The 27,438-nt window shown below is 38.2% G+C and overlaps 1 protein-coding gene across 1 annotated transcript in view; it reads right to left on the bottom strand.

Annotated features, from left to right (window-relative positions):
- Positions 1-27,438, bottom strand: part of CUBN (cubilin) — a 234,572-nt gene that overhangs the window by 86,284 nt on the left and 120,850 nt on the right. Inside the window, exons 32-40 of the mRNA XM_012753774.3 lie at positions 20,230-20,389; positions 18,349-18,462; positions 16,390-16,500; positions 14,586-14,714; positions 13,665-13,797; positions 3,833-4,038; positions 2,722-2,906; positions 1,391-1,583; positions 597-794 (exon numbers count right to left, since the gene is read on the bottom strand). Coding sequence (XP_012609228.2) covers positions 597-794; positions 1,391-1,583; positions 2,722-2,906; positions 3,833-4,038; positions 13,665-13,797; positions 14,586-14,714; positions 16,390-16,500; positions 18,349-18,462; positions 20,230-20,389 — 1,429 coding nt within the window. The remainder of the gene's footprint in view (positions 1-596; positions 795-1,390; positions 1,584-2,721; positions 2,907-3,832; positions 4,039-13,664; positions 13,798-14,585; positions 14,715-16,389; positions 16,501-18,348; positions 18,463-20,229; positions 20,390-27,438) is intronic.

Below are 27,438 nucleotides of genomic sequence, written 5' to 3'. Positions count from 1 at the left end.
GAGAAACACGGAAGAGGAAGCTGCGGCCTCTCTGCTGTCCTCCTTCAGTGCAAACTGCGCAAACTGTGAAGCACAATTTTGTGCATGTTGCATATCAGCATTATTTAAGTCCCTAACTTGTCACACAGCGGCGCCACACCTGCGTGTAGAGGCATGGATGCAGCAATATTACCCCTTAATTCTACCTGTTCTACCCACAGATTCAGGGGACTGAGAGGAATAAATACATCACAATTTTAAATATTCTTTCACTTGGATCTTAAAGCCATAGAATAAAACATCAATTTTTACCTTTGAGGCTTCCTCATTAAGAAAGTAGCACAACCTTCAGACTATTCTCTCCTACATAAGCTTCTAAAAAAAAAAAAGTCTTCGTTTCCCCTTAGGAATGTTGTGCTATCCCTGACATTTGGTGACAAGCAATTTAATATTCTCCTTACATCCTTCAAAAACTGTAGCCAGTTCAGCATGGACCGCAATATCTGTGGACTGTCACACAAAATTGACGAAGGCAGTAAATAAATATGACGATAATTGAATAGATCTAAACACGGGTCAGGACTGAAACTCAGTATTCTTTTCTTAATGTTTCTCACCGTCTCTTATCACAAGGCTATCGTAGCCACACGCTGGGTGAGATTCGATGTCCAGGGAAAGGATGTTGAGTTCCACAGTGGACTCCGGAGCCTGGATGAGCCAGCTACACTCCGCATTATTACTGTATCTGTTGGGCCAGCCCGGGGAGAAAAGAAAGATTGGCTCGTCTCCTGTCCTCAGGAACCCACCACAAGCACCTGCAGGATGAAAGGCAACATCTTTGAAATTCCTCCAGCAGAAAAGAAGCTAGTGCTTTTTAACTTTAAAGTGACAGTCCTATACTGAAAAGAAACAACCAATCAAAACAACTTCGAGGAAATCAATAAATATTTTACCAAACCCATTGATTCAGATAGCCACCATTTCCATAATTTGTCTTTTGTGCAAAAAAAAACAAAAAAAAAACTTGTATTCTACTTTTTTCACAATTTTGCCATATGACCCATTTCTCACTGGGTGCTAATGGTTAAGCATAAATAAGTACATGTAGAAGATGCTCCCCACTTACATTACTGGGGTAGAACTATATTCATCTATGTAAGTAGAATATCTTATAGATATCGAACCCCTAATTAATATGAAAATATAATAGGAAGCCTGAATTTTTAAGAATAAACTCTAATTTTTACAAGATGGAATATTTATGAATTAAAAAGAACATCTGAACATGTGGAGGAAGGGCTTTGGGGCTGTACTGATTTCTGTATTTGGCTCCTGTTAGCATAGGACTCCTGGAAATAATTGACCCACACATGCCAAACCTAAAAAGAATTTCATTCAGTAACAAATGTACCTGGAGCAATGGTAGGTAAAGGTCCCACGGGGGCATCCATTGCAAACCATTCCAAGAGAAATCCCTTCCCTGATACTGAATAGTCAGATGAAAACTGAAACGTCAGAGAACTTCTAGTGGAGCTAAAAGATTCAGTCTGAGTGCCACAATAAGTTCCAATTAGGCGGGAATGAATGCCAACACCATCATAAATCTGCATGTAAAAACAGATAATATTTAGGCAATTACCTCTGTCTTCATAAAACAGAAAATTTAAAAGATGCTTTACATTATTATAATTTCATCATAATAAAAAAATAAACAAGCAGACATTTTATGTCCATTTAAAACAGAAAGTGCCATTAAGTATAAAATATTATTGCAAATAATTTAATGTATTTTGAAATTATTTATATTTTTGTTATAGAATAATATTAATAAATGTGTTCTGTGGGATATAATTCATTAGATAATATATGGTGAAATTTGTAGGTGGAAAAGTAGCAACTAGGATAGTTGTATAACAACAGTACTTAGTAAATGTGCTTTGGGGCCTCAAAGGGAGGAATTAGAAAGAATGAGGAAAAAACACCAAGAAAGAGGAATGGTTTAAGGAGAGAGTGGACAGGTATCCTAGAGGAGTCTGTATTTCCACAGAAGGAAAGAAGAATTAACTCCAACACAAGAATCACAGTTTGCAGGGCTCAGCATATTCAAAGTACTCAATAACTCCCTTTCATTTGGTTTCAAAATATTAAATTACCTATTTAGAGGCATATTTGTGATCGTTTTTAAATAATTTAGAACAAATTTAACAGTTATTATAAAATTTTCTACTGAATGTCAGTTTGTCAAATTATGTAATAGTCATTTCCATACATATTGGGCATCTCCCAGGTATTGGGCGGACTAAGGTGAGATCCAGGCCTTTAAGAATCTGATAGCGTTTCTAGAATTGATACAGTATATCTGGATGGCAATGATCACCATGGCTTTTATATTTATATTTATTTATTTTTACATGGTCCTTTAAAATTTTAACACTCTCTAGTATAAGAACAAACAGGATAATGGGATATAAGATAGAATAAGTACTTAATACATGCTTAGATAAACCCCAACCAGTAAATTATAATAACGCTAAAAAAAAAACACCCTTAGATGTGAAATAGAAAATAATAAATGTGACAGTGAAATTACCTTTGTCCAGGTAATCTAGAGGCAGCAATCATGATCTAGGGCAGACCATCCCATATGATTTGCAAATGCTTAAATAGACATTGACTCAGTTTCATTTTTGCCAGTAGCAACTCCCCAAAATTTAAAATCATCGATTGCACGTGGAAACTTACCCTTAATTTGTCATAGTAGCAGTTTTGTGTTGCTTCAATGTCCATCTCCAAGATCCTACCGTGGACAACCTGAGACGCATTCACATTTACTGTCCACTGGTAATTGGAGTTATGGGGGTAATTTCCCGGCCATAAAGGAGAGGCAATTTTCCCATGAGTTCCCACAATATTATCATTGCCAAATACTAGAAGGGAAAGCAGAGCAGTAAATCAGACCTACTTAGAATAGCTCTTTAATCAAATGAAAAAAACAAAAGGCAAGGGATATTGAAAAGGATGGGCTTTTAATTGACTGTGATTTCTTTTCTGACTATTGAAAGAAATACTGCTTCCCTTTTGGTTTCTGGGCTATTTATTAATTCCTTAGGAGAAGGGTGATTTTGTGAATGGAATTCCATCTCCTTATAAGGTTGCACAGTGTGAAAAGAGGCACAACTTCCCACGTGAAAAGGGATTCCCAGACCCCAGGGGACTTGGGGACATGGAAGGGAAGTAATGATTACCAGCCTCACTCCCTAATTTTGGTTTACCTATTTTACTTTCTTTTAAAAAAGAATGGAACATGTTTTTTTAAAAAATGTTAGAAGATAAGAGAAACTGACAGCTTGGAAACATATAGAATAGCTAATTATAAAAAACTTGAGTTGGAAAAGAAAAATATTTAACATTTTATTCTATTAGAAAAATATAATGATATTATAATATCCGAGCACTTTAAGTCAATCCCCAAACTAATACTAAATGTCTTTAATTTGAGGACTATAGAGTTTATGGGATCAGATGAAACCCATTTGACATAAACATACCAAACCTGAACTATATATTAGAAAACTAACGCAATATCATGAAAAAATTAACATTAGGTAGAAACTAGAGCTTTAAAAGAATATTAGAACCATTAAGAATGCTTTCCCTTGCTCTTAATGAGCCATCAATACATAATTTAGTGTTTGTTTCTAATATGTTACATAGTAAAGTAATCCAAAGACAATATAGAGGAAAAGAATAGAGTTTAGAATTGTTCTTGCTTAATGGATTACTGAAAAAAAGTTATCATTTCTCCTTTGTAGGACATATTGTGGAAGACCTCACTGAAACGGAGCTGACTTACTTTTAGCAAAGGTGGCCTGGAAGCCTGTGCCGCTCCCTGAGCCATCTGACACAAATCTGACCCACAGGCTATGCCCAAGAATGGACGAATAGTTGAGAGGGAGGGCGTGTCCACAGTATCGTCCCACCAGGTGACCTGTGGCATTTCCTTCTCGGATCTCCACAAAATCTCTGCTACAATCTTGAGAGTCTTCCAACTGGAAAGATCTGATTTGGGGACAAAAAACAAAAAAAACAACAAAAAAAAAACCTTCATAGGGATTAAATTGATAAAATAAACTTTGGGATTACCCTGAATCACATGCTGGGTTAACTGGTTTGCTATGTTAAAAGTTTCTTGAACTTTGATCACAAGATCCTTTAGCTGTCTCAAGAAAAATTTATTTTACTCAAATGTGTTGAAATGCCTATTCAAGAGATACCTAGACAATTAATATACTGCCTTTAAGGAGTTTTCTTCCTACTGGGAAAAATTGGGCAAGGACATAGAAAAAATATATATAAAGCAGAGGAACATGAGTGCCATCAGAGTTATAAAGTGATAAGAATTTAGAAGCAGAGGTATCACATCTGATTGTGAAGCTCTGTAATATCCTAATGGAGACATTTTTTGAGATGGAAATGTAAGCATTTGCTGGACTTAAGGAGCAGAGATAGTAGGCAAGGAAAGTAAGCCAACTAGGCATGTATGCAGAAAAGGGTGGAGCATTTTAGGAATCTGCAATATATCTAGTTTGGTTAAAACATTGAGTATCTCTAAGGAACCACTAAGGGACATAGCTAGAGCAATAAGATGGGATCATTTCAGTGGAGGTCAAATGCCCTGTAAAGGAATGTGTGCTTAATTTCTGGAAAGGCAGACAAATTATGGGATTTGTAATAACACAAGCTAGTGCTCAAAGGTGACCTATTTAAATTGTCATATATCCTGTAACTGTTACATAATGGAGGGTGGAAGATAGGAAATAATATCTACATCAGTTCATTTTTATAAGTAACATATAAACAGCCTGGAACATGTAGGTACTACATGAATGTCTTGAAAATTTGGCCTTAATGCTTAGAAACAGGGAGGTAGTCAAGACAATGTGGTATTGGTGCAAGGGTAGACACATGGATGAATGGAACAGAAAAGAAAGTGTAGAAGAAGATCCACAAATGCACAGTCAATACAATAAAATCGTAGTTGCCAAGACAATTCAATGAGGCAAAGAAAGTCATTTTAACAAATGGTGCTCCAATAACTGGATATCAACATGGAGAGAGAAAAAAAAAAGAACCACAACTTCTACCATGTTTCCCCGAAAATAAGACAGGGTCTTATATTTATATTTCCTCAAGAAGACACCCTAGGGCTTATTTTCAGGGGATGTGTTATTTTTTTTAAGTACAGTACAACAATCTACATTTATTCAAATATAGTTAGGTCATCTTTTGAAACATCATTATAACTCTCCAAGCCCAGAATTCCATCCTGAATTTCTTGCGACTCTATTTCCTTTAGAACTATTGGCCTCAATCTCTCATGTCAAGCAATAGAGCTCTCATGGGGCAGATGAGAAGGGCTGCTCATCTTCTTTGCAGCTCCAACGAAATGCATGGGTTGTGCAGATATGCTGCATAGCCACACCCATCACTAGGTCTTATTTTCGGGGTAGGGCTTCTATTGCACAAATGCTTAGAAATCCTGCTAGGGCTTATTTTATGGGTAGGTCTTATTTTCGGGGAAACATGGTACCTCTCTCTATACACAGAAACTAATTTAATATTTCTCATAGGTGTAAACATAAAAGCTAGAACCACAAGGCTGCTAGAAGAAAACATAGAGGAAAATCTCTGTGACCTTGGGATAGGCAAATGTTTCTTAGAATACAAAGAGCACTAACTGTAAGATAAAAAATTAATATGTTTGATGTTATCAAAAATAAAATTTTCTCATTACAGATATGAATAAGAAAATAAATAAGCATGCCACAGACCAGAGTAGGAGCAGAGGAGGTAATTGCAAAGCATTTATCTAACAAGAAACTCATAGCTGGACCATAAAAGGAATCCCTACAAATAGACAATGAAAAAACAACCAAATTAAAAATGGACAAAGGACTTGAATAGACATTCATAAAAGAAGATAAATAAATGGCCAATGAGAATGTGAAAAGTACTCTATGTGATTAGTCATCAGAACAATGCAAATTAAATATCACAATAAGATATCAATTCACACCAATCAGAATGGCTTAAATGAAAAAGACAGACAAGATCAAATGTCGGCAAGCCTGCAGAGCAACTGGGAATCTCATATATTCCTGGTGGAACTGTATACTGACATGACACAACTACTTTGAATAATTATTTGAGAGCTTCTTATAAAATTAACTGTGTATTTAATTAATGTCCAGAAATTCTACTCCTAGATATTTGCCTAAGAGAAATAGAAACACATGAACAGGCCAGTATCAGGACTATAAAATGACTCTTAGAATTCAAAAGTAAAAAGATAAATAACCCAATTAAAAATGGCAAAGAAACTGAATAGACATTTCTTCAAAGAAGATGTATAAGTGACCAATAAGAACACAAAAAGATGTTCAACAACATTAGTAATCAGGGAAATGCAAATCAAAACCATAATGAGATACCACTGCAAACCTACTAGGATGGCTATTATTTAAAAAAAACTGGAAAATAACAAGTGTGGATGAGGCTATGGAGAAATTGGAACTCTTGTGCATTGCTGGTGGGAACATAAATGGTGCAGCCACTGGAGAAAACAGTTTGGTTGTTTCTTAAAAGTTAAACATACAATTTATCATATGATCCAGCAATTCCACATCTGGGCATATACTCAAAATAATTGAAGGCAGGAACTCGAACAGATACTTGCATGCCAATGTTCATAGTAGCATTATTCACAACAGGCAAAAGGAGAAAACAACAGTCCATCAACAGGCAGATAAATAAACAAAATGTGACATGCACACATGATTATTATTAATTCTCAAAAAAGAATTAAATTCTGAACATATTTCAACATGAATGAATCTTCAAAACTTATGCTAAGGGAAATATGCCAGACACAAGAGGACACATATCATATGATTCTGCTTACATGAGAAACCTAGAATAGGAAAATTCATAGAGACAAAAAGTAGAATAGAGGTTACCAGTGACTGAGGAGAGGGGAAAACAGGGAGCTATTGTTTAATGCATAGGGTTTATGGCTGTTATGATGAAAAAGTTCTAGAAATAGATAGTGGTAATGGCCGCACAACATTCTGAGTGTACTTAATGCCACTGAATTGTACATGTAAAAATGGTAAATTTTATATATGCTTTACCACCAAAAAACCCATATGTTTTTGAGTGGTAAAATTAAATGATCACAGTCCGGCTTGAGAAAATTAATCTTGCAGTAACACACCATGGCAATGACTGAGTGCAGCAGAAAAAGTATTTTTGCTTTTTGATACATAGTTTACCACTCAAGTGGAACAATCTATCAGAACTAATATGCAGGTCTGGACTTCAGAAAAGATGCTGGGGGCTGTATTTGCAAATCACCTGTACATATATGATAATAGCTGAAAGCATGGCTAGATCAAGGGGTTAGAAATGAAAAAGTGGAGGGCAATAAATGATGAAAAAGAGAGAGAGAAGAAATGAGAACAGAGGCTTTGAGAACACCTACATTCCAAGGGCAGCAAAAGGAAGAGGGACAATAAAGGGAGGAGCAGTCCAAAAATTGGGACACAACCAAGCTCACTGCCACATCACAGAAGCCAAGAGAAAATTAAGGAGCAGGTGATGAAGAGTGTCAACAAATGCAAAGACCCAGGACTGAGAACAGGCTAAGAAAAAATTAATAACCTTTAAAGGAGCAATTTCAGGGATTCTACTGTAGAATTCTTATTCAAACATTTTAAGATATAAATAGGATGATTTTTGGTGATTCTCACAAGAAGGTGGAAATAATAACAAGCTTTCTATAGCTTGTAACATCCAATGATTAAAATTTACAAATTCTTTACATTCATTCTTTTCATGTGCCCATTGACATTCATAAAAATACATCAATGTAATTGATGACAAATCAAGTCTTATAAAATATTAAAATTATTAGAAACCATTGTCTCTGACCATTATAGAATGAAATTAGAAAACAGTAACGAAGAGAGAACAAAAAGGACCCATAATTTAGAAATGTAAAAAATCTTATATAACCCATATGTCACACTAGAAACCAAAATGGAAGTTAAAATATACTGGGGATTGAATGAGAATGAAATATTATATATTAAAACTTATGGGGTGTGATCAAAGCAATATTTAAAAAGAAATTTACAGCCTCAAGAGCTTGTAGGTGAAAGGAAGAAATACTAAGAAAAATGAGCTAAGTGTCTAATCCCAGAAATTAAAAAAAAACAAAGCAGAAAAAACACAAAGGGAATAAAAGAACCAATAAGACAGCATCTGGAATTAATGAAATAGAAATGTAGAAAATAGTAGAAAGGATAAAAAAATTGAAAGCTATTTCTTTGACAAGACTAATAAAGTATAAAACCTCTAATACTGTTCAGGAATAAAAAAGGGCTCAAGTGAGTAATATTATAATAGGAAAATGACACAATGACAGCTATATTACATTAGACATTTGAAAAAATATAATAAAATCTATAACAATCATATGCCAATAAATTTGAACTCTTAATTTTCTACAAAAGTATAACAATGCAACTAATTGAAAGAAAAATGAAAAAATATAAAAAAGATCACTGTTTGAATACAAATCAGTATTAAAAATTGCTCAAGGACAAACCAAAGCAAAAATCTGAGCCCAAGCAATATAAAGGAGCTCTACCAAAACTTTAGTAAATCAATAATCCCAAACCCAATCTTATGTAAACTTCACCAAAGAATAGAAGAGAGGGGATATTTTCAAACCTATTTAATGAGGTTAGTATAAGTGATTTTTGAGAATAACACCAGTCAAGCAAGGACAGTCAAAGAAAGAAAAAGTTTAGGTCAATCTTACTTAAGAATATAGATGAAAAAATTCTACATAAAATATTAGCAAAATGAATCAATTTGTGAAAATCACAAATCTTAAATTGAATTCACAAATTAACATAAAAGAGAATCAGTGATAATTGTAGAAAAGCATTTGATAAAACTCAACTCCAACTCATCATAAAAACTCTTTAAGAATAGAAGAAAATTTTCTTAACCAAATAAATGCCTATGAAAAACTTATAGCAAACATACACAGAGGTAAAAATGTAACAATGTATCTTTTAAATGAGAATTAACATGAGAAAGCCTGCTCTTATCACTTTTGTTCCACATTGCACTGAAGGGTTCGCCAACACGATTAAGACAAAACGGAAACAACAGCTGTAAGGGTTGGAAAAGAAGAGCTAAAAATCAAATTCAAATGAGATAATTCCTGCAATAAATATTTACTGAGCATCTTAATATGTCAGGTCTTTTTCCAGTCACAGAAGTAAACAAGACACTAAACATTTTGTCATTCTACAGAACAGAACAGTTGTTGGATAAGATAACAATATATAAAAATCAATAAGGCTTCCTTACACTAGCACGCAAAAATTTAGAAATTGTCATCTAGTCAAGACTCATTCAACAAATACCTTTTGAGTCTCTACTATATTGCCAGACACCATTACAAGGATTAGGGGAAACACAAGGAAGAAAATAGACAATGTTGTTCCCTTTAGGGACTTTATATTCTAGAAGGAGAGATAGATAATAAATATTAAGAGATAGACATATGGGGGGTGGTGGTGATAAGTTTGAGGAGGAAAAAGTGAAGTACTACAAGATAGTGTTATTTTAAGTAGGGTGGCCAGGTTACATCTATAATTTTAAAAATAGATGCCATTTTTAATAGCAACAAAAAATAAGGTACCTAAGTATAAATGTAAGAAAGATCTATTAGAACTTTATGGAAAAAATCTGAAGTTTTATTGGTGGACATAAAAGAAGACTTAAATAAATGAAAAGATTTCCCAAATGCAAGGTTATGAAGAGTTACTATCAAAAAGATGATAATTCTCCCAAAAGTAATTTATAAATTCAATGTAATTCCAACCCAATCAATAAGTATAATTCCACTTATGTCAAATGTAAAACAGAAAGCAGTACTTAATAGAGTATATATGGATATATACATGTATAATAAAAACATAAAAACATGAATGGAAATGATACACATCCAATTCCAGATGTGAGTTACTTCTGTGATGACAAGATAAAGAAATATGGATGGGAGCTTTTGCTGTCCCTTAAAAATTAATTTTTAAGGAAAAAGTAATTCAACGGTTAAAGAAAAAAAAAGTAGAGGAAGTGAGGGCAACCTATTCTTTTTCCATAAGTTGTTGGAGGGAGACTCTGCTGAGAAGAGGAAGTATAAAATAAAAGCAGAAAGAATGACCTTGTAAGACTATAAAGAAAAAACTGTCAGGAAAGCAAGAAATAAAACTATCTGGAGAATAGAAAACATACTTCTCTATGACATGGATCTTTCAGTCAATGCTCAACATTGTACCTTGCAAGATTTCACTTTATGCTAAGTACAACGCTGCCCCATGGTTCTATCTCAGCTTAACGGGTTAGGATGCTTACAGACAACTCACTTGGAAACAAAGCCTGGTTTCTAACCAGGAAAACAGCGAGCCATTGGCTCCCTGGATCCCATCCAGGTGGGTCACTACAGTATAGACCATATGGACTATATTCTAGATGTAGTTTTAGCAGCAAGCTATGACTGATAATTGAGAAGCAGAAGAAATCAGGACATACCCACATGAGGCAAAGCAAACCACATATCTGTCTCCTTTGACAATCTGATCCTTTAGAATACATTCTTTATATCTACAATCATCTTTGGCAAGGAATCGTTCTGAATCCATCTTTGGGTTGGCTGCCAAGTTTTGTGCTTAAATTCAGGCTCAGATTTATTACCCATAATATGATCCGCAATGTGAACTATGCTAAAATTGTGTTCTTCTGCTTCTCAGAAAGCAGAAAAATAAGAAAGGGAGATCATTTTCCTCGGAAGGTAAACTACATGAAATCTCTTCTAGAATCTCTCTACTAGAAGTGCGGTGCAGGATCCAGCAGCATTAGCATCACCTGAGAGCTTGTCTGAAATGAAGAATCAGGCCCCACCAACCAACTGAATCAGAAAGTGAATCTTAGCAAGATCCTCAGCGAACAACGCGCACATTAACGTTTGGCCCAAAGGTTCGGAAGATTACAAAGTGAAGGTCTTTTCTAAGTACCAGACTAGTATAATCCAGTGCTGGATGGCAGAAAGGACATTTCATTAGAAGCGATGGTAGGACAATATCTATAAAAATTAAATTAAACTTTTAAAAAAAATCTTTATTGTTCTTGGACATCTTTGTTTTAGGCTGGTGCGTTTTAATAAGCAAATCTACCCTTTGGCTTAGTTCTCTTAGCAAAAATAGGATGTGGAACAAAAATAGCACAATCACTGTTTCTCATTATCTCATTTCGATTCTTGAATCAAGACCAGTCACTTTCTAAAAGCACTCTGCAAGTATAAAATACACTTTCTTTCAATGCCTTTAAATACAGGTTTTAGCAAAAAACTCTCCTTTTTAGCTTTTATTTCTCCCTTATTCTTTCTGTTGCAGATTCAGGCATAATCTCTCCCTACTCAATTTTGCCGCAGTGTCCACAACCCAAACCCTGCTTCAGAACTTGATGTGACTCATAGGCTTCTCATATGCTCCTTGCACACCCCAGGGAAATGCTGCTAAGCTCTCATCTGGAGAGAGTTTAGACCAGGGCAGAAATAAATCACAGGCCTGTACTTCTCACTAATCATCTGCATAAGAAGAGGCATCTTATATTTCACAAAATTCAGTTTAAAAATAAAACTCAAGCAAGTCACACAAAGTAATCAAAATGAACTTCGTACAGGCAAGAAAGGAAACAGCTGAGTCATTAAGAGTTTCTATATAATAATGAGGGTTTAATGCCCACTGAACCGTAAAATGGATGGAACTTTCTTTCTGTCTTCATAATCTCCCATCCTCTGGAAGGAGAGCCGAATGTCCCTCTGGATTGATCTGTGAACTATCCCAGAAGACACTTTAGAAATGGTCGAGACTGAGAGAATTAACATGCACTGAACATCTGCTATACACCAGCTGTGTGCTATACATTTTAAATTTGACATCTGCTTTCATCTTAACAGTGGTCCTAGAAGTTTATTATTAACTCCCTACAGATAAAAATGAAGCTTTTTTAGGTTTTAATTAAATATCTTCTTGAAGCAGATTAATAATTTGTCTAGATCTGAGGTTGCTCTTTCTTAAACATCCCCAGTACCTAGCCCAGTTCCTGGCAATCACTGAATGTCAGAGTGGTCCATAATGTGAATGTGGTACAGACAAAAAGAAAAAAAGATCAAAAATGAAGCCACCTTATTTGGCAATTATGAGGCCCAGTGAGCCACGTGAGGGACATTGGACTCTATCATTAGGACAATGAAGGTGTTTTATTGATCAATATAATAAATAAAGCATCTTGTACAGGAGTAGCATGTGCCAACTACATGCTTAGCACATGGCACGGGCTTATATCAGACAAAAATTATATAGTATGTAGATTTCTTCCCATCCAGTACTTTGTGCTTTTAGTAAAGACAAATTCAAACCAAAGCCGCCTCCTTTCCCTGCAGCAGCTTAAACCTGCAGTTGCCTTTCTGGAGCCCTGAGGGTGTCTCTGTCTTAACACAATGCCACTTGTACCCTGAAGAGGCGCTGCGGGATTGGTGGATTAAAGAAAGCAACTTGAGATGTTTCACTTGGTCCACAAATAGGACTCTTGTCCCATGTTTTTAATTGGTGCTTGATGCACAGATTGCCATGTCTGGGAGGAAGAAAAAGGCTTTTAAATAAACAGACTAGTGTCCTCAAAACAATCCTCCTCTCTCAACAATTAATGACTTATTTTCTCTTCAAAGCTGAATTAGCAATCCCAACCACAGCGCAGTAATAGGTAATAAGGTTTAGTAAATAACTTTTAATTCAAAATGGCAATTTAAATGCCCAAGTATTATCACCCGATATTGGCTAAGCATCCATTACCCATGCGGCAAGTCACATGTACCTCTCCATTGATTGATTGAACTGTGTGCTTTCTACACCTACTCTAGGAAGTATTATAATTGCTGTTTAATTTAATCTAAGACGACTCAGGATATGAGGGGCTCCTACTGTTAATACCATATCCATAGTCCCTATGCAGAAAGTTTTACAGGACAATGAGAAACATGAAAATGACTTTACAAGTCAACTACTAAGTTAAAAAAAACAAAAACTTCCCAAATCATTCTTCTGATAGGAGCGGGAGGAAAGGTGGATTGGGGTGGGAATGAGATACAAGGGTGAAGAGGCTTACTTGACACAGGAGGTATCTGCTGGAAGGAAGAATGTGAGTGATTCTCTGCGAGAAACTAAATGCGCCTAATTCCAAGAAATGATAAAATTGTTGTTCTCCGAACTTAAATGGTCTAAGATTTAGTCATCAAAAACGCAAGAATATACTCTGGTAAGGTTAGGGCCCTAGAACCTCTCTTGCAAGAATCTTAAAGCTATTTGTGAACCAAACGATGAGGAAAACAGAGGAAATTTAGGAAAAGACTTCCTGAAGTTCCCACGGTATTCTCTTTAACAGTTGCTTGGACATATATGCTATGAGTTGTCCATCCTACTGGTAGCCGCACTTCCTTCCTGCACATTCATTAGCACTGAAACAATACACCATAGAAAGGGTTTTACATGAAAGACAGCTGGAGCTGGTTGCCAGGGGAACTGACTATGTTCCAGACACATTCCACGTTCGGGGGATAAATGTCTGGGTAGGCAGGGCTGTCGAAGATGCCTTCAGCCATGTGGAAGGTTCCACCACAAGCTGGAAGAAAAGAGAAATCGAGTGTCAGCGCAAAGATCGAATCAGACCCCATAAGATAAAGGAGAAATAATACTAGAGTCATTACTAGTGTCAAAGGAGACAGTATTTCCATCTCACATCCAAAAAGTAAAAATAAAAAAAGAAATGTCATATATAATAAGGGAAAGGTTCTGCAAACTGAAGACCAAGGGCCACGCAGCGTGGTGGATCAGAAGGAATCCCTGCGGTGTCTTTTCTAAAAGCCTTTTCTCCCCGTGAACTGTAACTTTGAGGAATAAAAGACTTGTTTGTAATCCTGAAACCACTCGGTTTTTCTGATGAGGATTATCTTCAATGCTGGCCTAGAACAGGAGGCAGCAAGCTAGTTTTTCCCTCTCAGGAGAACACTGAAATACATAGTTCTGTGGCTTTTAACTATTAGTAACAAGGGAGCCGGCAGCCGACAAACAGGCTCAGAAGCCCAGTACTGGGGGGTCCCCCTTTCCTCTCCTCCCCACGTGGGGCCGCCTCAGCAAACACGCCATGAAGGAGAACACCAAGACATCTGAGGTCATGGGGTTTAGCTAAGAAGACAGCCAAATTTCTAACAATTTCTCCCCACGTGTAGAGTTCACTATTGTTAATATTTACAACACGTTCACCTAATTGAGAAGAAGGTAAGGTTAGACACACAGGGGACCTCAGGAAATCAGCTCCCAACTTGGAAGGTAAAAGAGTCCCAAATATCAAACCAAGGATTTCCACCACATCCCTGTGAACCTACTAGAACCTTGGCTGAGGCGTCTCACCTGACGATGACGCAGCGTATGTAGCGTGGAAACCATCGGAATTCACTGTAGAGTCAGAGACAAACCTCAGCATCAGGGCATTGCTGAAGGACGTGACAGGGTGGGGCATGGAGGTGCCACAGTAACGGCCTAAATGACAAAGATAATGACAAGGAGAATGAATGATGACCCAGTAGAGCCTGTTATTTCTAGTAAACACATCTTTAGGAAACTTGCAAAAGACCAGAGCAAACAGAAGAAATCACTCCTAGAACCACTGAAATCAGGGCCAGTTTTTGCTACAGTACTTAAGAATTAAAAGTAAACTATAAATATTTAATACAAGCATAGGAGAGTTAATTTATAAACATGGTAAAAAACAAAACAAAACAAAACAATAAGACCAGAGGAAAAACTTAGATGACCAGGCTCCAAATGTAACTAAAGCAAAGATATCTAGCTCAGTTGGAACCTGTGCAAATAAACACACTAATATTTAGAGTCAGAGAAAAATGTGGATGCTAAAGCCAAATTACCTGGATGTAGCTCCTGGCTCCGCCATTTATTAGCTAAATGACCCAAGGCAAGTTATTTAAGTACTCTGTGCCTCAGTTTCCCCACTTGGAAAAGGGGGATTTTTTTCTTTTTTGAAACAGAGTCTCGCTTTGTTGCCCAGGCTAGAGTGAGTGCCATGGTGTCAGCCTAGCTCACAGCAACCTCAAACTCCGGGGCTCAAGCAATCCTTCTGCCTCAGCCTCCCGAGTAGCTGGGACTACAGGCATGCGCCACCATGCCCGGCTAATTTTTTCTATATATATTAGTTGGCCAATTCATTTCTTTCTATTTATAGTAGAGGCGGGGTCTCGCTCTTGCTCAGGCTGGTTTCGAACTCCTGACCTTGAGCGATCCACCCGCCTCGGCCTCCCAGAGTGCGAGGATTACAGGCGTGAGCCACCGCGCCCGGCCAAAAGGGGGATATTGAAAATAATAAAACCTATATCCTAAGGATAAGAGAATTGAGTCACTATCTATAAAGTACTTAAAACAGTACTCAGCACAAGGAAGTGCTAGATAACCGTTTGTTAAATGATATACCCTTGTCCTCAGTCAAACACTTATTGACAAAGATCTCAGTCAATATAATGGGAGGTGTGTGTAGAGTGTTCGTTGATTTCTGCTATGGTCTCAGGCACTGATCTGGGCACTAGGAATAAAGCAATAAGCAAAACAAAGTCTCCTCTCTGATGGAGCTTGTCTTCTACTGCAGGAGGAGAGGTTTGTGTGACAAAACTCAAAAATTAGTAAACTCATGGAGAAAGCTTAAATGATCTGAGATTATGTTGCTTGAGAACATTTCCGAAACTAGAGAGGCACCCTCCTTAATTTTAGTGGATGTCTAACTAACCAAATGACTGGTTGTTTGTGTGTGTATGTGCATATGTATGTTCTGCTTCCCCTGAGCACAAAGCCAGAAGACAAATGCTCAATTGGAATATAAGAACCGTGGATAAATATTAACAAAACATCTCTGACAGAACGCTATTTGATGCCGGAACGGACTGCATCCCACTATTATCTAAAGCAGTTGCAACTTACACATTGAAAAAAAAAAAATACACATAAACTACTCATGTCCTTGAATATAAACAAGCTGAATTCCTTGAGCCCAACCTTAAAGCCCGCTTTCTTACCCTCTAATTATCTTTATTCGTCTGAGGCTGCTCTTCATATTCATTGGAAACATTCTAACCTTGAATAGCCACCTATAAATATATAGCTATATAAATAAAAACACAGCCACAGCCTCGAGCGAATGCCACAGTACCTTGGAGGGGCGCGTCATTGTGGTTGCCATCCAGAATCTCTACAAAGTCGTGTGCACAGGTTGCGCCGCCTTCAAGTCCAAAGTGGGTAAAGGAGAGGGTAATATGATTGACTGTAAGAAAAAACAAACAAGGAGAGAAATTTTACCTACCATCATTTCATGTGACGTTTCTCCAGCAGAGAAGTAAGGAATGTGTCACAGGGATTGAGGGGTTAAGGAAAAGGAAGAGGACAACTTCTATGCTAAGGGGTTTCCTTTGATAAATGACAGAATAGGCTGGGTGCTGTGGCTCACGCCTGTAATCCCAGCACTTTGGGAGGTCAAGACAGGAAGATTGCTTGAGGCCAGGAGTTCAAGACCAGCCTGGACAAAATATCAAGACCTGGTCTCTACAAAAAAAAGAGAAAGTAACAAAATGGATGTTTTTGAAAGTGCCTGTGGAATCTGAAATGCTGGCAGTGGTCACTAAGATGACTCTTGGGTAGGTTCATTTCAGACATGATAGGGAATGTCTTGTTGGAAAATGTAGTCTTTCCACATTTTTATGTCACCCATTGCTGTGTTCCTCTCATATGCATTTTTCCTCAATAGATTAGTTTCCTTAAATTCTGACTCTTTACATACGCTTGTAAATAAGACATTCTTCTCTCCCTAGCACTCACATTTTCGCACACTCGGTTTTATTTTAAGGCGAGAGCATCCTAGAGGTTCAGAGTCATTTATCAAGAAAGCTTTGAATTACTTGCAGAACAGCAAGTGCCTGGGTACGTTTTCCTTTTGTTGTTCTAATCTTCAGAATAGGATCTTTTCTGGTTGCTGTTCTTGAACCAGTGACAGCTTTCATCTAAATGCTTTACAACTCATTAGAAAATAATCCTTGGGCACAAAATTGCTCTGCTCATGGCAGGGGGCTTCTTTATCTAGGGCTCAGTTTCCGTGGCTGGCAACTTTCCCTGGGGCTCCACCTCCCCGTCTGTGATTGGCTAAGGATGACATCACCGGCCCCACATCTTATGCATGTCAATAAAGATACTATCACTTTCTTAACTCTTAATGTTCCTAGAAGAAAGGCCAGAGAATATTTAAACCAAACTCTTTTTTGTCCCGTGGCCCAATTAGCTTAAGTGACATGCCTATTTTCACACAGGTTATTGATTACAGAACAAAGTCAAGAACTCAATGCCTTTCCCACGTAATGTCTGAAACCAAATGTTCCTGAAAACATCAAAAGAGGGCAGGGATCATGTAAACAGGATCCATAATGGCCCTTTCCTCATTGTCTCTGTTTTTAGAATGTGGACAGTAATCTTTACCCCTCCCCCGGCCAGACTGCTACTATGGAGTCAAAAAATAAGATTCTAGGATTCCAAAGAGAAAGTAAAGTGAGTGCTTATTAAATGTACCTTCCAGGCCTGTGCTGGGATATTCTGTAGACACACATTGCAGGAGGGAACAAGTTTTAGAATTAATTTCCACTTTGATTGATAGGATCATGACATTGCCCTCTTGAACCACAAGTTATTATTTCTCCAGTCTATGGTTCTTAGTATTCATCTATTCATTCAGCAACTGTCTTGAGCATCCTGTGCACTCAAGGCATACGTGTCAAAAATGATTTATTTATCTATCGGTTTGCCTAACCCTAATCTCACGTGACTGTCAATACAGTAAGGTTATAGGTGTGTCATGTTGGCTTTTCTTTTTAATCCTTTCCTAGACCTTGAAACTGAAAAAACCACAAAAAACAAAAAAACATTCTTTTAAATTAAGAAGCAATTGTAAAAATTACTTCCCTACCGGATTGGGAAACGCTTGTTCTCATGCACATTGGGAATCGGGACTTGCAAAAGCAGACGAGGAAGGCCACCAATTGTTACTAGGAGATAAGAATATCACTCATACACTAACTTTCCCACAGATACCATCTGTACTGGGTTCCTTTTTATCTTTGTTACTTACATGGAGGCTGAGCTTGAATTATCCAGCTGCAGTTCTGATTGTGTGGATACTTGGCAGGGAACAATGGAGAGGAAATAGTATCAGAAGAGCTGGTGAGGATGTGGCCTCCACAGGCTGGGGAACACACAAACACACACATGTCACACACTTTAGGCTCTGACTGACTATGCCAAGCAATTATCTGATGAACGAAAACATAAATTATTATTTTTTCTTATTTCTACAATTCATGCGAAGGAAGTTTTCTGCCAAAGAAGTTGCACATAAATCATGAGAAAGTAGGAACACATTTTACATTTATAACAGTGGTCTTCAATGACAGGAAGTAGGCAAGTGGCAAAGAACAGCAGATGAAATCGCTATGAATTGCCTGAATGATTTAAACAAAACTTTGGCATTGATTCACTTAGTCTGCCCACTCGTACATTATAGGTATAGGGATAATCTGTTTATCAATGACTTTTCGAGGAAAGCACTCAATTGAACAAGACTTCATAAGGATGACTGCGTATCATCAAGAAGTGCAAAGCTCTGTGGGAGTCCAGAAGAGGGAGAGTCGGGCGCCCCCTGCTGGAGGGCGTAAGAGGAGGCTCACAGAGCAGGCAGCGGAGGGGGAGGACCGGCAGTCGGGGAGGGGCAGTCTGAGGGGAGACACAGAGGAGGGTGAGGGCTGCATCTACACAGTCTTAGCTGGAATGCAGGGTGCCCACTAGTGTTGGGCTGATGCTGGAAAGAGGGCAGGGCAAGTTCTGGGGCCTTTGGTTTACATTTGGAGGAGCTTGGACTTTATTCTCTAAGACATGTGGAGCCGGGACAGACACTGCAGCACTAGATAGCATGATCTGAGTGTGGCTTTCGCAAGTGACTTTCGCAAGGGTAGGTGAGTTTCAGGAAGCTGTTATATTATAATAATAATAGTCCCTGCTAATAAGAGCTAATGGGGACTCCTTACTATGAAGCATCACAAAAGTGAATAATTGCATGTAAAAATTGTACTAAGAAACTATTTCTCTCTGAAATCAATAAGAACTATGTGTGTGTGTGTGTGTGTGTGTGTGTATATATATATACATATATATATATATATATATATAGTGTGCATACATCCTGTCTTACTCCAAAATCTACAGTGCATCGTCTTTGGAAGATCTCTATCCAGACAGTCTGCTTCCAGGGCTCTTTAATATAGAATATAAGCAAATCAGCTAAAACAGATATAATAACTAAACAGACTAAACTTATTTGAAGTGAATGACCCAAATCATCCGAATACAAATCACAGCTGTCGTGAAGCCAAGGAACCCACTCTGGGTTCCTTCCAGCTCTGACAGTGAGATAAAGGGTTAATCCCTGAGAATGACCAGATGGAGAGGCAATGGTTGAAAAGGTCTTGGAGAAGTGGTGACTTAAGAACAAAAACAATGAAAAACAACAGTGACTCCTCAGCTGGACAATGGCAGGATTCAGGAATGAGGGAAACTACTACCTGGTGGGTTCAGATCTGACTTCATGAGAAGCCAGTCTTGTAATTTCTAGTGGTGCATCACCTTCTGATGTAAAGCTTTGGCTAAGTGCTAGATAAATGAATTTGGATAAAAACTTTTTTATAAGTCTGTAGTATTAAAAGCACTTATCCAGGAAACTTGTTGAGATATGCAAATCCAAAGGAAGTCATCATCATGTAAGTTAGACAAAGATAAGGTTACAAATATCAACAGTTGGAATAATTGCAAGTGATAATTCCCTTGTTCTATTTAAATTTTTGCATGTAAAATAGAAAATGGTGATGAATTTCTGAGCTCTGGTCTCATTTTATTGTGGCAGCAGGAAGGGCACTGAAGAACATTTCCCCTGCGCTTAGAGAGACCCACAGGCACTCGCCTTGCCTGAATTGAGCTCGGAAGCCCCTGCTCTGTCTGGAAGGGCCAGACTGAAATCTCACAAAGAGGCTGTTTCCTGAAGAGGTGATGGGGTTAGCCAGCTGTTGTCTTCCACACGTCCTGACGAGGCGGGTGGTTGTGGAGCTGAAACCATCATATGCCTGCAAGAAACATGACAGGAAAACGTGGTTCAGAACTTCAGATCTGTATCAAGAAGGTCCATATTCCATGAACTACCTGCGCATTGATGATCCACGTATTCACTGGATCTAGTGAAACTGGTTTTATTGTATTATCTTATCACACAGTTCCATGAGAATGTATGAGTCTTTGGTCATTTCTAGGTACATTTATATGAATTTTAGTAGGAGTTTCTCTACCAGTAGGCGTCTCATTTAGATCTCTGGATGTCTTTATAAATGCCACCCCTTCTACAGCTCTCCTTCCTCCCCCAACCCCAGAGTAGTCAGGTCCTTGGCAATGCCCACAACATGTGCTGAGATTGTTTCATGCAAGAATGAACATATGAGAAAATGGATGAGAAATAATGATGAGTAACCATTCTGCTGTCAGTCCTTCATTTCACACCCCCCGATTTAGTTCTCTAAAAGATTAAGGCTAGAAACTTCAGAAAATCACATGAATGAGCCATTTCCTTGGGGATCCTTTGAAAGGGACTCATCTTCTAGGAGGCCTACAGGCTCCCACACCACCCCCATCCTCTGAGGTCCTGGAATTACAAGACCTTTGCTAAAATTCATCCTGATGGAACATTGCTTCACAATGAACGGATCCAAAGTAGAAGGTTTCTGAATGTCCCTGAATCTAAATTATATACCAATGTCATCCCAAATATGATGAGCACATTGTAATTTTACAAGCTCCATCACAAACATCCTGACCTAGTCCTCAACACCATGTGATTTTTTTTTACATGAGACAAGTGTGCAAGTTATTACACTACTGTCTTATCCAATGTAAGCTAGTAGCACATCCGAGTTGACATAGCTAGCAAGTAGCAGAGTCTTCTCTGTTCAAATTCTATATTTCTCATGCTATTTCTCTTTCTATTTAAAATGCTCATGATATGTTTTAATCTGTTTTGTGCTGCTATGACAGGACACCTGAGACTTGGTGATTTATAATGAGCAGAAATTTAGTTCTCACTGTTCCAGTGGCTGGGAAGTCCAAGATCAAGATGCCAGCAGGTTAGGGCCAAGGCCCTCTGCTTCCAAGATGCTGTCTTGAATGCTGCACCCTCCTCAGGGGAGATGCCCCATGTTCTCACATAGCAGGCGTGCAGGAGAGAAAGAACCCACTCCTGCAAGTTCTTTTCATAGTGGCATTAATCATTTCATGACAGCATTGCCTAAACACCTTCCAAAAGGCCGCATCTCCTAATACTGTTGCAGTGGGGATTAAGCTTCCAACACATACATTTTGGAGGGAACACATTCAAACCCTAGTATGATAGTTATTAAGCTTTATGTACCCAATGTCGTTTTATGAAATTTCAAAACCTCAGGCTATCAAGGAGGCAGCCTTTTGTTTTTTTTCTTAATAGAGTCTGAGACATCAATTCTGTTATTTAAAAGTGCTCTTTTAAATTTAAAAGTGTTCTTATAAAATTATAATAAAAGCATCACAAGGAAGCAAATGTGAGAAACCTTGTTCTTATTTATTTAAAATTCTAAAGCCATGAAAATTATTTATATGCATTTTCCCTTACTTCCATTTCACTCTCAGGACAAAGCCGGCAGATTATATTACTATTGGATATACGTATAATATATTAATATAACTTGTGTAATTCTTAAGTCTATTGCCAAGAGTTTTCTAGGAATTGATTTTCTGATCGTTACTTAAGTGGTAAAAGTCAGAGCAATATACAAACAAAATAAAATTTTGTACATCTCAACTAACTCATTTCTAGATGACACTAATGAGATTTTGAAATTGAACCTACAAAAAAAAAATAAAAAGTGGACACTATCCCCAGGAGAGTTCCAACTACAGAAGCTCTCAAAACAGAGGCAGATCTGGTTAAGAGGTAATCTAATTTCTAGAGAAAAGTTAATCAGTCTTTTTAGAAAATATCCAGAGATTTGTAAAATTTTGAGGTACTAGCACATTCAAAATACATACCAAAACTCAACTTTATTGTATTAATATAAAAATAGAAGGATTTAAAAAAAAATGTATAGAGGCACATAATAGACATAAATATTTGATATACAAATGGATAAATGACTAACATTCCTGACAGTTTATAAGATTTGTAGTTCTTATGATCTCTGAGAATTAAGGACTAAGGTTGAGGAAAACCCCGGGGTTAAGAAAAAGCTCATTTTTGTGAGGCCAATGTGGGAGGATCACTCGAGCCCAGGAGTTTCAGGTTGCAGTGAGCTATGATCACACCACTGCACTCCAGCCCAGGCAACAGAGTAAGACCCTGTCTCTCGGGGGAGAAAAAAGAAAAAGGCCAATTGAGTGGTGCAAACACACCATAGACACTGTCATGGTAAGAGGCTATTCATAGTGGGAAGGAGGTCCACTGGGGCTGCTTCCAGAGCAGGCTTTCTCCCTGCGGGGCCCACAGGGGAATGGACAGTTCCAATCACAGGGCACCCCAGCACCATGCATCAGCTCCCAGGTGCCTTTCATCAGCAGTGTGAGAGAAGAGAATGGCAAAAAGTGAGTGGAAGGCACCCAACCCATCCCCAAGGCCCAGAGTTTTCTAAACATAGGCCATAGAATGGTGCTATTGCAGCCCCTCCACATCCTAAGATCTAGCCAGAAGTGAGAACTAAGCCAAAAATGTATGAATTTTCATACTTGATCCTTCAGTACCTTGAGGAGATTTGGGCAAATGTTAACCGTCTCTACAGTGAACATGTGTCAACCTTGTCACATGTCAAGTGACATTCCAGCAAGAGACAAGCCTCCCCTCCTGGTGAGATTTATAGTTCTAGGTCAGATCCTAAGAATGGTAATTTGAGAAAATAAAGGAACCAAGCAAAAGGAACCACTTGCCTTCCCCCTCACACACTGGTGACACAAATATGTATCATTTCAGAGTATTATTAATGCCTTTTAGAGGGAAAGCAGTCTTTATTTAGCAAAATACCTTGATAGGCTTTTAAAACATGAGCATGCTCTTATGTGTTGTTGGGAACAAATTGCTCCCCTCTCTTTGCTTCCTAATCTGTAAAAGGGGATTGCTACAAGTATGGAGCTCATATTGTTCATGAGAATTCGATGAGTTAAAAGACATAAAGTATTTGAGAAAGCTGCTACCACATCCTAAGATGATAGTTATTAGCCTCTACTATTTAAAGTGAGGCAGAGAGGCAGCTGAATTGTTGCATAAGAAATGAGGTAGGAAAGTAGAAGGCCATAGGAGCAAAAAAGAAAAGAGGACCAAGAGGGGGTTGTCTCGCAATATGGGTAAGTAGAAGTGGGAGAAATAATTGATGAAAACTACCCACCTGGAGATTTGGGGGTAGTAAGCACCTCCTGAGGGTCCCCAGTGATTCTCAACTCCTGGGATTCATGCTATTGTGTTATCTCCCTGGGGTGTGGGACAGACCTAGTGGCTTGTTCTAAGTAATAGAATACAGCAGAAGTGATAGGACGTGCCCACCATGATGGTGATGTCCCTCTTGCTAGCACTTTCTCTCTTGTTGGACTCTCTCTTGCCCTCGCTACTGCTTGCTCTAACGAAGCAGGCTGCCTCGTTTTGAGATGCTCTGTGGAGAGGTCTGCATGGCAAGAAGTCAAAGTAGGTCATTAGCCAATAGCCTTCAAGGCACTGAATCCTGCCCACAACCACATGAGTGAGCGAGGAAGAAGTCAGCTAAGCTATACCTGCATTCTTGACCCACAGAAACTATAACTGCTCTTATTTTAAGGAATTAAGTTTTGGGGCAATTTGTTGCACTGCTATAGAGAACTAAATCAGGGGGTGTGAAATGAAAAATTGACAACAGAATGAATGGAGGCTTCCTGAGAACCAGGCTGTCTAGTATTGCATTTAAGTCAACTGCTATGCTGCTCTTGGCAATAATAATCACCTGGCAGTGGCTGGAATATTGATTCAAAGCCTCCTACACAGAAGAGTGTCCAGTGTGTAGTATTTGGGGGAAATCAAGAAAGGAGGTATAAATAGCCAGTTTCTCTTAACAAGGAGTAGAGAGAAAGGGAACAGCCATAAGGGGCAAGCCACAGAAGGCTTGAAACTTTAACAATGGCATGGAGTGGAACTCTGGGTGACCAGTGAGATACAAGCTATCTTCCCTCTGTCCTTACCTTCCCACTCCAAAAATACCTGAAAACATGATGGGGAATTGATGAGTTTTTCTACACTTCTGAATCTCCTTGTCCTCATCTGGAGTGATCAACTGTATCAAACACTACTGAAGAGACCAAATATTTTTCATTGCACTAGTGACCAGGAGGTGGTCTCTGGAGGTCTAAGGGAGGTTGTTGGGTGGAATGATGAGGCAGAGGCCACCTGAGGGGGCTGAGTTGTGAGTGCAAAGGGAGGAAATGGGGACAGTGGGAAATCTTTACTTTCCTTCCATGGTTGTCTCTCCTCTGGAGGGAGAGAGGAATTACTGAGGCAACATGGCTTGCTTGGCATGTGACAAGCAATCAGTAAGTGCTAGTCACCCTTGGCAAATTCTACTGTTTTCTTTCTTTGTTTCTCCCTTAGTTTCTTTGTTTCTTACTTCTTTGGCAAGTAAAGCTGTCACAAATTGTTGAAGAAATTATAAGATCTATTTATGTACCATGCTGAATTTGGGATGATGAAGTATCCAGTCTAATTAAGGAAGGTGTCTTAGTCCCTTTGGGCTGCTATAACAGAATATCACAGATTGGGAGGCTTATAGACAATAGAGATTTAGTTCTCACAGTTCTGGAGGCTGGGAAGCCTGAGACCAAGGTGGATCAGTGGATTTAGTGTCTGGTGAGGGCCTGCTTCCTTCATAGTTGGATGCCTTCTCTCTGTGTTCTCACATGATGGAAGGGGCATGACCGCTTTCTGGGGCCTCTTTTATAAGGACACTAATCCCATTAATGAGCTCTCTACCCTCAAGACCTAATAACTTCCCAAGGCCCCAGCTCCTAATACCACTGCCTTGAGGGTTAGGATTTTAACATACAAATTTTGGGGAACACAAATGTTCAGACAATAGCAGAAGGGCAGTGATTAAAGAGAAAGGCTCCGTGTTCCCCTCCAAACTCCTTCCCTACAACACCTGCTCTGTTTCACAACTCAGCTTCATAAGTATGCAGAAATTAGAGCCCAAAGGGATGTTGACATCCATGCTCGACTCAGTGCACATTTTTCATCTCCTTTCATTTGCTCCGCCTGAACTTACAGGCTATTTCCAGGGGCCAACCGTCTGATGTTTTCCATCTGACCGACTGAGGCCCAGGGAAAAGCACGTTGATCCTGGAGTCGGAACACCTGGGAAGCACAATGACCTTGGAGTCAAGATGCCTAGGTTTGAGTCCTGGATCTTCCTGGGGGTATTTCTCTGTTCTTACCAGAGCATGTTAGAAGCTTCCTGGTATCAGTCTCAACATCTAAAAAATGGGGGTGGGTAATTACTCCTTGCTGCCTTATAAGGTAATTGTGAAGAGCAAATAAGACAATGTATTGAAAGTTCTGCAAAAATTGTGATTATAGATATGAGGGTAAGGTTTCCTCATTTCATCATAGAAATTCTCATACATGCATTTTTAATGGAATTTGGCAACATATAGAGAAATTAAAAGCTAGCAATTCCATTTTTACATGTCTATGCTTGAGAAACTCTTGTGTGGTTATATACAGATATATCTATAGGAATATTCAGTGCAAAAAGATTGCTACAGCAAAATATTGGAAGCAAATTAAAAGTTCATTAGCAGCAGAATGGATAAAATGTCTTATTGTATAAACATAAAATGGAATTCTTGGGAGTGGCTAAAAGAATGCATTAGAGCTGAATGCATTGCAACGGAGCAAAATGTTAAAAACAATGTTGAGTGAAAAGAGAAAGTGGAAGAAGGACGTGTACTGTGGGACATTGTACATGTGAAGTTTTAAACATGCAAAATAATATTTGATACTGTATATGGATGTACACACATTATGAAAAAGTAGAAAAACAATCCTGGGAGTCATAAACCAAAATTCTCATTAGTACTTGCCTCGGGGTACACTGATGGGTACGCATGGGACTTAGCTGTGTCTTTAGCAGTTCATTTCTTATTTGGGGAGAAAAAAGAACGTGGAGAAAATATGGCAATATATTCAGATATGGCAAGTCTGGACAGGGAGATGTTTTTGTACATTATATACATTGTATGCATTATGTAGTATATTTTTCTACATACTTAAAATATTTTATAATGAAATGTTCCATAAAGAAAAGAGAGTCTATGTAAAGGAAATATAGGAAATGTAGGCTAAGATTCACACATAAAGATAGTTTTCACAGCATTGTTATAAGAAAGCAAAACTCAGAAGTACTCCACGTGGTCAATAATAAACTAGCAGTTAACTGAATTATAGCATGTCCATATAATTGACCATCAAGCCAAAGAAACTATTATTAAAATGAAAACTATTCAAATAATATGAAGTGAAAAAGCAGCAGCATATAAAATTATATACAGTATTATCTCAACTATACATGTTTGTTTATGTATGGGTGTGTGTATGTGTGTATTTGTATGTGTGTGTTTGTGTAAGAAGCAAACCAAAATTTTAATAGTTTGTATCTGTATTGTAATACTAAGGATGGCATTAATTTCTTATTTCTTCTTTTCTGTATTTTACAAATTTAATGTGAGGAACATGTAAAATTTTTAAATAAAATCTATATGAAAATGTTTAAGTGATTACCCACTCAGACACGTAAGTGGTTGCACACAGACATGAAAGGGACCTATTCATAAAACAACAGTCTGCAGTGTCTCAGCTCGATGGGTATTAATGCCAGTTAATCTGGCCTCTTGCTGCCTGAGAGGAATGTATCAAGTTTAATGGACATGGCTTCTGTTTTAAGATCTGTAGAGCATCTGTGCATTGACTAATATCTATGACTGTGCCCCAGCTCTCTCTCCTAAGCTCCAGGCTCACATGGCCAACTGCAGTGCAGACATCGCCTCATGTCCCACAAACCCTGGAAATCAGCATCTCAAATCGAAGCCATCT

This window comes from Microcebus murinus, chromosome 25, assembly GCF_040939455.1.
Source record: "Microcebus murinus isolate Inina chromosome 25, M.murinus_Inina_mat1.0, whole genome shotgun sequence".
Classification (NCBI taxonomy): Eukaryota; Metazoa; Chordata; class Mammalia; order Primates; family Cheirogaleidae; genus Microcebus; species Microcebus murinus.
Note: the sequence above shows the minus strand (reverse complement) of the source record. Positions and strands in the feature narration are given on the sequence as shown.